Raw genomic sequence first — 13,880 nt, 5'->3', positions numbered from 1 at the left:
CACAAGGAGAACGTTTATTTCAACATGACATCTCAGAAATACAGTAAAGTGTCTCAATGGATCAGTCTTCCTGTTCTACTGTTCTGCTGCATCAAGTTTTCCATGTCTCTCTTATCACACTGGATCTAGTGATTCATGTTATCCCCCTCTTTCAACCAGGCTAAATTTGTCTAAGGTGGCCTGAGGCAAAAGAGCACAACTTCTCCTCCCACGCTGTGGGGAGTGTTTCTGTGTGTTTGCATTTGCTACCTTCCCTTTTACTGACTAGCTACATACACTGTGAGAATATTCCCAAGCTCTTTAACCCCAGCGCGACCATCCTCACAGAGTCCTCACCAAAATTCATCACCCACCTCTAACTTCGGCCAGATTTTGCGATGCTTACAGAGGCTGCCTGACCCCATCACTCACCTGGTGCCCACCAGTTCAGTGATCTGGAGACCAGCTGTAGTTTCTTGGAGTGACTCTAACTTTCCTCTCTCCAGTTCTTATTTACAGCTCACTGGAATACGGGGGTATTCAGAATTCTTTTTTCTCCTCTCTCTCTTTTCTCCCTGCCACCCCACCCTCAGCCACATCCACAAAACAGAAAGCCGACACAAATTTTTTCCAGGAATGCACTAATGAGCCTGAATTTTTGACCAGCTGCTGGTTTGTGTTTTGAAGGAGCAGCACTATGAGCAGGATTAGTTAGCTGGACCATACCTGAGGCTTCACAGCCCAGCACAAAGAAGGGGCTATCAGTTACAGAGAAATGGTGGCAGCACACAGTGATCAGCCCATTAATCACGTTAGCACCGAGAGCCAATACTGCTATTTGTTGCGTAAGTTGTAGCCAGAGCATCAATGAGTAAGCATTTTGGGTGTGCAGATGTGGCTGTGCCTGCTCCTCCAAATGCTGATGCGGTTGATGTTGGTATCGGCGTCAATGTACTTTTCAGATGCTAAACTCACAGAGCTCAGGAATTTTGACAGGTGAGTGCTGGAGAGCTGAGCCAGTCCCTGACAGCTCCCTGATGGGCAGCACTGTGCCTGTCTGCAGCCTGCTGCTTCCTACATCCTCGGCTGGAGCACCCCCGTGCTTGCAAACAAGGTAAAGCCAGCATCATTTCTGCATAGTCCCCTGGAGCTGAAAAGCCAGAGTGACTAACGCCGTTCTGAGAAAAATCAGATTATTTCCAGAACTGTTCTCCTTTGGGATGATAAAAAGCAAGAGGTCAGCCCAGAGAGCAGCATTTCTGGAAAAGCCATAAGCACTGGCTAATGGGTTCTCTGCACAAGCTACATCAGCCCCCGCCATGTCACTCTGCCATCACCCGGCCTTAGTTATTAGTGCCAGACACCGCCTGGTTGGCAGGAACCACTCTGCTGAGGTCAAGGGCACCTCTTCTTTATGCAAGGACTAATTATGTGAAAAGATGATGCAAGATCTGTCTGTTCTCATTCAGCTTCAATGCTTTATTAATAGCAGTGTAAATGCAGGAAACCACCCTTCACTTTACTCCACTATGGAAATTGGTGGGATGTGCTCAAGAAAAGACTCTGTATATGGCCTGAACTCAAAATTTCTCACTGCTGGAATATTTGTCCATTTAATGTTATTGATGCAAGGAAATACCATCAAAAGCCAAAGTGCAGATCTTCATTTGTCTGTGCCAGAAAAACAAAGAAGGAATGCTAACACTGCTTTCTCACTCAAATGTCTCTTAATAATTAGCTAATGAGGTCCAAAGCTAGTTGGGAATGGGGGGGAGCTGGGGCTGCCACATCAAAATGTATACAGAGTGGTTCCAGAACAACAATGCTGGCAGGCAGCAGGAGAGACAACAACCCAAGGGAGAGAGAGGATTTGCCATTCTGCGTGCCCTGAAAAAAGTAAATATAATGTGCTTCCCTCTCCTGACCCATGCTCCCAGTTCACATCACAGAGGGGTAGGGAAACTCACCTGGCTTATCTTCTGCCTCTAGGAGGCTGTGGGATCCTCATCTGATTCGTCTGACATCTCTCCTGGGCTTTCTTCAAACAGCAGTTTAGCTGCTACTTGTGCAACTGGAGCAGAGCAAATCCTGTCAGCCCCCCTTGCTCCAGCAGCTGTCCCACTCAAAGCAGTGCTTGCTGTTCCATCAGGAGGATCTCTCTTTATCTTGCTGGTACATGTCTCCTGAGATAGCGCCAGATCAGCCACCACCCTCTCTGTGCCCCTGTGGATGATCTGATGCGCAGCATAGATGTGTTTTCTTTGGGACTGCCTCACTGTACATAAAAAGAGGTAAGGTTTTTACTTGGCAATGTATAGCAAAGTGTTCTCTGTAGGAGAGAAGGGAGGGACAGCTTTTAGCCTTCCTGCAGCTGTGGAAAAGCCCATCTCAGGAAAAAATTCACGCCCTTCTAACTTTGGCTGAAAGTGTTCTACTGCCACCTAATAGCAGCAACCAACTCTGCATTTCACTTTGAAGACTAGCCCCCGCAGTGGGAAGCACAGCCAAAGTGATTTCCTTTCCTGTTTAGGGCACAACCGCCCAAGATATGTTATCAGGCTTTAAAATAACTTCTCCTTTGGTGTCTGTTAATTGCAGCAGGTCTCTGGAAGACTGGACCTGAAATCTACCCTCTCCTGTGTTATGATTTTGCCTGAACTTACAAACTCTTACTGAGTTAAAAGATTTGGAGACAGTATAGACACATTAAGTCACCTACCTTACTGTCTCCCTTTTGCTACTCCAGGATTGTTCTTTACTGTGTTTTACAGTTTTCATACATTCTCATTTGTATATATTTCTGGCCCACCTGTTGGGAAATAATTACTCAAGCCAAATGCTTCATCCTACAATTCTCTTGTTTTTCACTATTCTTTGTTCCCTTTTTTTCTCTCTTTAGACTTAAGAATCTGGTAAACCATCATGGGAATTGAAATACTGTGTTATTGTAAGGAGGGTGTGGGGAATGTTGCAGGGAAGAACTGTGGCTCTCACCATGTCACTTCTCTGCAAAAGTCCACGACTTCCGTGTTGCTTTGGTCTGCTTAAGGCTGAGCTGTACTTTTAACTGTGAATCTGAACCACTGGTGTCTTGTGTGCTGTCATACAGCTCTGCATGCTGCCACTGACTACTAACCCATCCTGTTTGTGTTCATCCAACTTCCAGGTCCATTTTGTTAACAATGAATGCAATGGGATCTCACTTGCATTTGAAAAGCTGACTTTCACCAGCCAGCTCTCAATTTCCAGGAGAATTTTCTCTACCCAAGGCATTTTGGCTTCAATACTGTGTGCACGGACTACATCAACTATACTAGACTCGAAGGGGGATGGGGTGATAGCTGGGCTTGCATCAGTAGGGCATCACTATAGAGTTCATGAGGGCTGGGAGGCCTCCCATACCCCTCTGAGGTGAAACCGGAGTGCTCAGCTCGCTCTCTGAAATGCCTGTACACCAATGCATGCACCATGGGGAATAAGCAGGAGTTAGAAGCCTGTGTTCGGGCGCGAGATTATGACCTAGTGGCAATTACGGAGACATGGTGGGACAGCACACATGACTGGAATCTGGTCATGGATGGCTATGTGCTTCTCAGGAAAGACAGGCCAGCAAGGCATGGTGGTGGAGTTGCTCTTTATGTGAGAGAGCAACTACAATGTATTGAGTATTGTCCAGGCACGGATGAGGAGCGAGCTGAGAGTCCATGGGTGAAAGTTAAGGGGCAGGCTGGCAAGGGTGATACTATTGTGGGCATCTATTATAGGCCACCAAAACAGGGTGAGGAAGATGACAAGGCCTTCTACAGACAGCTGGGAGCAGCCTCGCAATCACGGGCCCTGGTTGTTGTGGGGGATTTTAACTTCCCTGATGTTTGCTGGAAGGACTACTCGGCCGGCCAGCTGCAGTCTAGGAGGTTCTTCCAGTGCCTTGATGATAACTTTCTGATGCAAAGGGTGGAGGAGCTGACTAGAAGAGGTGCATTGCTGGACTTCATCCTCACTAACAAGGAGGGTCTGGTTGAAGTGGTAAAGGTTGAGGGCTGCCTTGGTTGCAGCAACCATGAGATGATGGAGTTCAGGATCTCATACGGTAGGAGCAGGATAGCAAGCAGAATTGCAACCCTGGATTTCAGCAGGGCAAACTTTGGCCTTTTCAAACAATTGCTGGGGGAAATCCCATGGGCAAGGCTGCTTGAAGGTAAAGGGGCCCAAGATAGTCGGTTAGTGTTCAGGGACTGTTTCTACCAGGCACAAGACCAGAGCATCCCGACATGTAGGAAGTCAAGGAAGGGAGCCAGGAGACCTGCATGGTTAAACAGGGAATTGCTGGGTATGCTCAAGTGGAAGAGGAGAGTTTATAGATCATGGAAGGAGGGGCTGGCCACTTGGGGAGAATATAAGGCTGTTGTCAGAGAGTGTAGGGAGGCAAATAGGAAAGCTAAGGCCTCCTTAGAATTAAACCTGGTGAGAGGGGCCAAGGACAACAGGAAGAGCTTTTTCCAATACGTGGCAGATAAAACTAACACCAGAGGCAATGTAGGCCCACTGATGAATGAGGTGGGTGCCCTGGTGACAGAAGATACAGAGAAGGCAGAGTTACTGAACACCTTCTTTTTCTCTGTCTACTCTGCCAGAGGCTGTCCTGAGGAGCCCCGTAGCCCTGAGGCCCCAGAGGAAGGCAGGACAATGGAGGAGTTTGCCTTAGTTGATGAGGACTGGGTTAGGGAGCAGTTAGGCAACCAGGACATCCATAAACCCATAGGTCCAGATGGGATGCACCCACGGGTGCTGAGGGAGCTGGCTGAGGTCATTGCTGGACCACTCTCCATCATCTTTGCCAAGTCTTCGGAAACGGGAGAGGTGCCTGAGGACTGGAGGAAAGCAAATGTCACCCCAGTCTTCAAAAAGGGCAAGAAGGAGGACTCAGGTAACTACAGACTGGTCAGCCTCACCTCCAACCCTGGGAAACTGATGGAACGACTCATCATTGGTGCCGTCTCAAGGCATATCAAGGATAAGAGGGTCATTAGGGGCAGTCAACATGGCTTCACCAAAGGGAAGTTGTGCTTGACCAACTTCATTGACTTTTATGAGGACATAACAAGATGGATGGATGATGGCAAAGCGGTGGACGTGGTCTACCTTGACTTGAGTAAGGCATTTGACAGAGTCTCCCACAGCATCCTCACAGCTAAATGAGGGAGTGTGGTCTGGATGATCAGGTAGTGAGGTGGACTGCAAACTGGCTGAAGGGAAAAAGTCAGAGCCGTGGTCAATGGGGCAGAGTCCAGTTGGAGGCCTGTATCTAGTGGAGTGCCTCAAGGGTCAGTACTGGGGCCTATATTATTCAATATATTCATCAATGATTTGGATAAGGGAATGGAGTGTACTATCAGCAAGTTTGCTGATGACACGAAGCTGGGACGAGTAGCTGACAGGCCAGAAGGCTGTGCTGCCATCCAGTGAGACCTGGACAGGCTGGAGAGTTGGGCAGGGAAAAATTTAATGAAATGTAACAAGGGAAAGTGTAGAGTCTTGCATCTGGGTAGGAACAACCCCAGGTTCCAGTATAAGTTGGGGAATGACCTGTTAGAGAGCAGTGTAGGGGAAAGGGATCTGGGCGTCCTGGTGGACAGCAGGATGACAATGAGCCAACACTGTGCCCTTTTGGCCAGGAAAGCCAATGGCATCCTGGAGTGTATTAGAAGGGGGGTGGTCAGTAGATCGAGAGAGGTTCTCCTTTCCCTCTACTCTGCCCTGGTGAGACCACATCTGGAATATTGTGTCCAGTTCTGGGCCCCTCAGTTCAAGAAGGACAGGGAACTGCTGGAGAGAGTCCAGCGCAGGGCAACAAAGATGATGGAGTGGAGCATCTCCCTTATGAGGAAAGGCTGAGGGAGCTGGGTCTCTTTAGCTTGGAGGAGACAGAGAGGTGACCTCATTCATGTGTATAAATATATAAAGGGTGAGTGTCACGAGGATGGAGCCAGGGTCTTCTCAGTGACAACCAATGATAGGACAAGGGGTAATGGGTACAAACTGGAACACAAGAGGTTCCACTTAAATTTGAGGAGAAACTACTTCTCAGTGAGGGTGACAGAGCACTGGAACCGGCTGCCCAGGGAGGTTGTGGAGTCTCCTTCTCTGGAGACATTCAAAACCCGCCTGGACACATTCCTGTGTAACCTCATCTAGGTGTTCCTGCTCCAGCAGGGGGATTGGACTGGATAATCTTTCGAGGTCCCCTCCGATGCCTAACGTTCTGTGATTCTGTGATACTCCCCTGGTATTGACGCAGTCACTTCCTTCATCCACAGCAAACTCCATCTAAAAGAAAGTGGTCTCAAAGTGGCAAGTGATTGTTCTTTTAAAAGCAAGCTTTTTTCATATCGGCACATTGACTTCTACTTCCAATAAGGGAGGGTTCAGAAATTAGGTGCAAAGGGGTTTCAGGATAAGCCAATATTGGATAATCCTTGCTTTTATGTGTAGGAATGAGATAAAGAGAGAAAAAAAAGAGGAGAAGACTAGGTAATGGCATAATAGAGATGTTTAGGGGAAGATAAAGCACAGGCAAAGACTGAACTTCCAGGCCCTCAAATCTCTGTTCTACAAATGGATTTCCTTCTCTGGCAGGCCAGACAACTATTCCCTCAGCTCACTTCCTGCTAGTTTCAACGAATGTGGATACTCAAGCATGCACCAGGTTGCTAAAACACAGTTTGTAATGAATGATCTGTCTCACTCTAAGGAAAGTTTTAAAAGCTGCCCTAGAAACACAACACACTGATGTGCTCAAGAGATCTCATGCCATTATTTGACACTGTTTCCTTTGGATTTACATGGAATAGTTACTGATCCTACTTCCCCAAGGTATCACTGTGCAGGAGGCTTGTGGCCGGGTGTGCTCCTCAGAGTGTACATTTGGTAGAATTCAGCTATTCTGCAATAGCAGAAGAGAGTATGAGCCAGGTCTCTTCCTCCCATTTGACGTCTGCTGTCACAAGAATATTGCGGCAAGTTTCACCTGATCACATCTGAAGGAGCTCTTGTACTTTACCACCTATTCTTCTAGCTCTTTCACCAGCATCCACTTTAATTTTTGGCTGGGTTAATTCTGCTTTCCAGGCAAACCCATTGTAGCTATCAAACATTTTGAAGATTTTTTCCCTTTCTTGCTTGGAAGTGCTTCTGAGGTGCTTTGTTCATAAGCTGCTCTTGCATTTAAGCTCAGTACTTATTTTCTTCCTTGATGGTACTTCTGTATGTCCAGAATTCCAGGCCATCTTCAGGTCTTCTCCTTCTGTTCTCCTTTCTGAAGCAGGCTAATCTGTGTGTGTTAGTGCCTAAGCTACAGTCTTCATTGGCTAAAACTACATCACCTGCTTTGGCAGGCTTGCAGAAGCAGAGCTAAAGAGACGCGACCTGATTTAAGCATATGTAGAAGTGCCAGCTGCTGAATAGATACTGTTGTTGTGACAAATACGCAAACTAGGAAGAAAAAGTTAGCAGAATTCGAAGACCACAAAATGTGTTTGCAGGGTTTGTGTTTTCATTCACAAAGCAACAAAAAAAGCAATGAAGTAAGTGGCTTTGTTCTTAAGTCAGAGAAGTACACTGTGGCAAGGGCTGCTTGCTGCTTCAGACTCAATTTTGATACAATTGTATTTCTTAGGTTATATCTACTTTGTATGGGTGACTGGTTTAGTTACAGTTGTCTGAGTGTCCTAGTCAGTGGAAACATCCCAGTTAAGAACAGTCGTTTATTCATGATGCTCAATGTAATACACAGGTTTCTAGAGCCCCCCCACTGTGTTTTGACAGACACTATTCCATTTTGGCTAAACAGAAGCATTCTTTACAACTGCAAGATTATCTACTTAAAATATGATGCCACTACAGCAAACCCTAAAACCTGATATTTGCTTCTAGCTCTCAACCAACTGGGATGGGGAAGGATATAATCTTCCACATGTGGTGGATGTTTAAGTAATCTGCCTGTTAGAGTCTTCTACAGTTCTTAGAAATTGTCATATTCACAGCAATACTACTTAAAGACTTTTCCCAGTTTGCTTTTGAAGGTGCAATGGGCTGCTTCTTTTCATGTAGTTTTACCCAATTTACATCAGGTCTGAATTCAGACCACCATTTTAAAAGAGCAAAGCTCATAAGAAATTGGGAATTAAGGGTCAGAGGTCTTAACTTTCTACCTGCAAAGTGCAAAAGAGGAATCTCAGAGAACTGAGACAACTCCTGACACTGTATCTTTCCTTTCAGTGAGCTCGTGAGGAGGATGAACCAGTTCACAAAGAGAATAAAGTTACTGGACTCCTTACCTTTTTCTCTGATAGACATTTTCTCAGCTTCTGGAATCATGAAATCATAAACCAGCTCTGCTACAATTTCTTCTGACTGTAGGCGAGTTCGACTACAGAACAGACATAGAGCAGTGTTAGTATTTTAATTTTCTTATCAGATCACCTCTTCAAACACAAGACTCCCTTTAAAATATTCTCACTATTTTCAAGGGAGGGTATTGTCGTGGCAGTAATTGTCAGCTAGGTCTCTCTTTATCCTACGAATAGGTGACAGTGTGACTATTCCCCTTTGCACTGCACTGCCAATGTGTTCAGTACTGCACTGGAAAGCAACATTTCCAGGGAAAAGATCACCCTAGACTCATTATCCTCAAAGGCATTTAAGAGCCCAGTTCTCACTAACGACAAACTGAGTTAGACACGCAGATATCTCAGAGGATTTGCGTCTTTGTCAATTTAGTCTTTGGCCCATTGCTGAGTTTGCTAAATTCTTCCCTTTTGTGACTCTGCATTTGGCTGGTCCCCATGCTCTTTTCCATGCCAGTGTTTGCTGGGTTCCCAACTGGCCCAGGAGCTGCATGCTTTATCTACGCTTCATTCTCCCCAAGGATTTCAACATTCTGGTTGTATTCATCTAGTTACAAAATACACAGCTGCTCTACCATAGGAGAGTCACTGTGTCATTGGGATTTTTATGGCTCAATTCCAAAAAAAGAGCATAGAAACTGAACTGGAGGTTTGGCAAGTCCTAAAAAGTATTCACTGCTGATGCCCCAGCCAAACACAAGACTGTGGTGTTCTCAACAACTTACTCTACTCAAAGCGCATTATCAGGCAGCCATCAATACAACTGACTCCCATGGAAATTGGCAGCTTCTTAAAGAACAGCCACCCCAGAATGAAAGGCTGCTGTATAGCTGTATCTTTTAGCATCTCTTTCGAACAGATTTTCTGTAGTAGTGTAAATAAATGAAAAGACCAGTATGAATGGGTATTGCTTGAGGCAGTTCCCAGATTCACTTAAAGCTCAGTCACAGCATCACATTGGCATGGAGAAATCTAAAAAGGGTGATTCACAGATCCCACAAGTGATTTGCAAAGGGAATCTGGCACATCCTGTATAGAAATAAGGCTCTGATTTATATGTGTGTCCCAGGTAGTAACAGTGCAGTTCCCATACAGCAGTCACATTAATGAAGTTATCTTGAACAGTATTGCTCTGCCCTTCCCATGTCTTAGAGTATACACAAAACCACAGATGCAGATGGTCAGGCAGGTTCTAAACTGCTGTAAACAGCCTCTAATGTGCCATTTAATAACGTACCGACTTTCCATTTCATAAGCAATGTCATTGATTTCTACAGCCATTCTCTGAACCTCTTCCCTAGCTTGTTCTTCAGCTGTGTTCTCCATGCTACTCAGGATAATGTCCTCCAAGTAGGAGTCAACAGTGCTCTGGTGCACTTTCACCACCTGGAACAAAACACCGAGAGATTGTTCCTCCGCCTGTTGCTGTGCCAGGAGCATGGTGGAAACAGATTTCCAAAGAAGCAAGAACAACAGATTTTCACCAGACTTTTAATTTCAGGCAGGCCAGCCTGCGATTTGGTTTCAGAGATGGTTTCTGGGAAAAATAACTATTTACTTTCTAATAATTCTTTCTGAGATCTAATTGAACAGAAACAAGTGCAGGAAAGAACCAAGGGTGGAAGAAAAACTTATTGGCAGATCCAATTGTGCTGCAGCAGGTTAACTCTGTGAACGCAATGGCAGTTGCTTCCTCAGCAACAACTGCTAAACAATAATCATTAGTATTGAGTAAACTAATCAGCTTTCATTCAAGCAAATCCTGAAGGAAAAGGTTCCATCAAGCCAGACAAAGTAACATGAATAAAACTAAGATAAAATTACTGGTTTCCTTATAATGTTGTAGAGCCAAGATTATAGAAATGGGTGTTTCCCTTCTCCTAATCTGAAGGGCATAAGTTTATGGCACTTTGACCCTCTTTGCTTCCCAGAGGTGCAGAAAAGAGATGCTAAAATTAAAAGAAAAATAAACATGATGCCAGACTCTCTTGGTATGAACCTCCTCCCACAAAGCCTGAAAATCATTGGTTTAGTCAATTAGGCTCCCACTCATTCCTTTCAACTGGGAGGAATATGCTTCATGCAGTGAGGAGCTAGGGAATAGGAAGAGGACTACAGAATATTTATGGAACATGGTAATTTAGGATTTTTTTTTTCTGAATTTCAAGGTTATGTTATCCATTATAATTATCTCAAAATAATTTTTGTACCTCTTGTTATCACTTTGGGGGTGGGACAAAATCTTTCTAAAACCTTGTTTAAAGGCATCCTTCCTGGGAGAGCACCTAATAGTCTACCGGACAGACCAAGTGCTGACAAAACTTTATTCCAAAAGATTATCTATGTACATATGTTCTCCACAGGTGCTGGTTGTAGAAATTTAGAAACCTACATCTGTTCATGGCATGCCTAATAGTACTGTCTGTAAAGGTATTCACATCATCCTTATTTTAATGGGCATGACCCTTTCAGGAAGGAATCACTCTCCCTTCACTAAGCCTTCCCCTTCAAGTTTAAAACTAGCCATCGCCAAAGTCAGCACTGAAGCACCTCCCTTCCATCTGGGCCTTCCCACAAGGAGGCAGTTCCTACAAACTACCCACAGTCCCACCAGTCTGCCTCTCTCGCCTGTTTGAAAAGCTCATCTTCTTCCTGACGCCGTCTCTCTTCCACTTGACGACGTCCGCTCTCCTCCGCTTCCCGCATCTGCCTCTGCCTCTCAGCCAGCATGACGAAAGCGTGGATCTTCCGTTCTTCTTGCAGCCTCAACAGCTCTTTGGACAGGAAATCTAACATGTTCGCCAATACCCTTCCTTCTTCCCTAGCCAAGTGGTTTTCCATGGATGACAGCTTTAAAAAAAAAAAAAAAAAAAAGCAAAGAATTGTGTTACGAACCCCAGGAATGTTGTTCAAAGTCCCAGGACTACCACAGGCATGTGAAACAGCTCTGCCACTCAGGCCAGCCATGGGACAACCCCAGGACTTCTGCATTCTCATTTTACATGCAATGGCCTGGATTCTGCATAATGTAATGTTCCTATATACAGGCTCCGACAGCATTAAGAGACTAAAGGATGGCAACACTAGTCAGTGCAGGAACAGTCCCCATGCTGTTACACTAGGACAAGCAGCCTCTATGCTTGGGTGGGTGGGAGGAGATAAAGCACTAGACATGCTGTATTTAGCTATTATGAACTGCTTTTGTGGCTGTGAGTATAATCAGAATAGCTGCTGAGGCCATCTGCGTGTTACTGGGGAATGCTCCACTGCCCTGATCAAGAAAGAGGAGGTACAAAAGTGACGATGAAGTAGCTGCATACTCTCCATCTTTCTGTGCTAAGCTTAGCTAGACCAGAACAGAAAATCTGGCTCCAAAGTTGCAAATGAAGATCCTCTCTAGCATTTGGAAAGTAAACCCTCAATCTTTATGAATAGGAAGCTTGAGTAAAGGTTTAGGAAACTTTACTTGTGAGTACAGCCATACTTCTATCTTCTCCTGAGGATACAACATGTCTGTTACAGTTCAAAACCACCTCAGTGAAATTGTACATTTTTGGTAGGACATTCATGATGCAACCAAAGTCATACAGCTTGTTGAGGTAATAAGTAACCGTGACTCCCTACAGTTTTTGGTAATGGTTACTAACTGTTAACAAATTCACATCAACAGTAATTAATATGAGTTTGCAGAAGTGCAAACGAGATCTCAAAATTCCAGTTTATGGAAAACCAGAAAGCATGTGACAGAGCTGAGACTAGATTCCAGGTGTTCAGTGTTACTGTGCCATTCACTCCCTGCTCCAAGTATGTCATGTTTTATGGGCTGGTTATGTGTGATTGCACTTCAGAAAGGGTCAAGATCTATGATAAGCTCATTATCTCCAGTATGGACTATGAAGCCACAGTCCTTGGCAGGAGGGAATGCCTGGAGCTGGCTGCGATGTTGTGTCTCTGTTGGAATAAACAAGTGGTAACAGAGTAGACCTGAACATAAAACTCGAAATGAAACTGAAACATCCTAGACAAGAATAAATCAGCTTGCTTATACTGCCGTGCCATTTGCTCGTGCAGTGTTTCAAAACAGGACTGTCAGTGTTGCACGCATCTAGAAGCAACACTGCTCAGCCCATGGGTGTTTAAGATGGAGGACTGCACTGCAGTAACTGTAGCGGACTACAGGGAGGGATAACATGGAACTAACATGCTGCCTTCTCTTTATTGCTCCAGGTGCTGTGTTTAAAACCAATGTGAAATGGAGGAAAACAACCCAGAAACACTATTGTCTTAGAATTCTGTTGTATATCAGGTTGGAAATTTTCAGCCCCTCATCTCTTACCATTTTATCTGGAATTTCCATCTGCTTTCTGCAGAAAGCATTTCTTGAAAAAAATTTATAATAGAAAACTCAAAAACCCAAACGAAACTGTGACCACTGAAAACTAAAGAACTCTGAATCATCAGTGGCTTTCTGAAATAGCCACACACAGAGAAAACTTGTGCATATGCATTCCAGAGAGTTTTAAAGTTCAAAATGTTTGGAGACCTGAGCCTTGTACTGTGTGCTTTCAGAAACATAGTCAAAAAAAATGCAAGGGTAGAGGAGATACCAGCAGAGGGGGATAGTGGCTCTGCCTAAAGGAAATTACAAGATCAGAGGTCAGTGTCTTTACCATTTGCTTGCTCTCCTTCTCTATGAATGTCATTATGGTGTCTGAACTGCTCTACTCTTCACTCCCACCCAAGCTTCTAGAAGAGGAGTACGTCAAGTTCCTAATGCCTAAGGCTTTTATTTTTCTCTTAATTCTTCAGTAGAAAAATTCAGTATTCCTGCATTCCACACCTGGGCTCCCTGTGTGTGTGGGAGCATCTGGAAATAATAAACAGTAATACACAGTCACCTGGTTCAATTTTTACTGAGATCTGTGGGGAAATTTTCTTGCTGCCTACCCAGCAGGAAGCAGTGGTCTGGCTTCATCTCTGCCAGGCCAGCCAACTGCTATCACAACCTGGAACCTGCAGAATTGCCTCACAGCTGGTCACTGGAAAAACAGGAAAGCAGTAGAAATTGTAGGAAAATCTGCAGGAATCTGGGAAATACTGTATATCTGAGACGCAGTGAAGTCTGGGCAAAATTTCTTTATGATCCATTTCAGAACAACATCTGCCATTTGATTCACTTTGCTCTGGAAGACTGTGGCCCTGGAAGGAAATTGGATGTGAATTTGCATCCCAAGCTCTCACTAAATCCTTGGCAGAGACTGGAGCCCAAAATTTATCTCATCTCCTTTCCATAACAGTGGCAAGAACAACAATGCGATGCCATCGCTAAAGTCCTAGAAGTCTTGAGCCCAGCAAGAGTTACTATGTAAGTCTACTTTGGCTTCCTTTGCGATGCTTTATACCTGATGAGGAGCCTGAGGGGGTGCCAAGCTAGAAAAAGAACAGGGAGATGACAGAGCAGTAAAACACATTCAGTAAAACATCTGACAGCTGTGA

General features: G+C 44.8%; 1 protein-coding gene across 1 annotated transcript in view; it reads right to left on the bottom strand.

Moving 5' to 3' along the window:
* CFAP91 (cilia and flagella associated protein 91) overlaps positions 1 to 13,880 on the bottom strand; it is a 39,601-nt gene continuing 25,721 nt past the window's right edge. The window contains exons 14-17 of the mRNA XM_065843938.2: positions 11,013 to 11,234; positions 9,622 to 9,770; positions 8,316 to 8,407; positions 1 to 2,254 (exon numbers count right to left, since the gene is read on the bottom strand). Coding sequence (XP_065700010.2) covers positions 1,965 to 2,254; positions 8,316 to 8,407; positions 9,622 to 9,770; positions 11,013 to 11,234 — 753 coding nt within the window. The 3' untranslated portion in view covers positions 1 to 1,964. The remainder of the gene's footprint in view (positions 2,255 to 8,315; positions 8,408 to 9,621; positions 9,771 to 11,012; positions 11,235 to 13,880) is intronic.

Source organism: Patagioenas fasciata, chromosome 1, assembly GCF_037038585.1.
Source record: "Patagioenas fasciata isolate bPatFas1 chromosome 1, bPatFas1.hap1, whole genome shotgun sequence".
Taxonomy (NCBI): domain Eukaryota; kingdom Metazoa; phylum Chordata; class Aves; order Columbiformes; family Columbidae; genus Patagioenas; species Patagioenas fasciata.
Note: the sequence above shows the minus strand (reverse complement) of the source record. Positions and strands in the feature narration are given on the sequence as shown.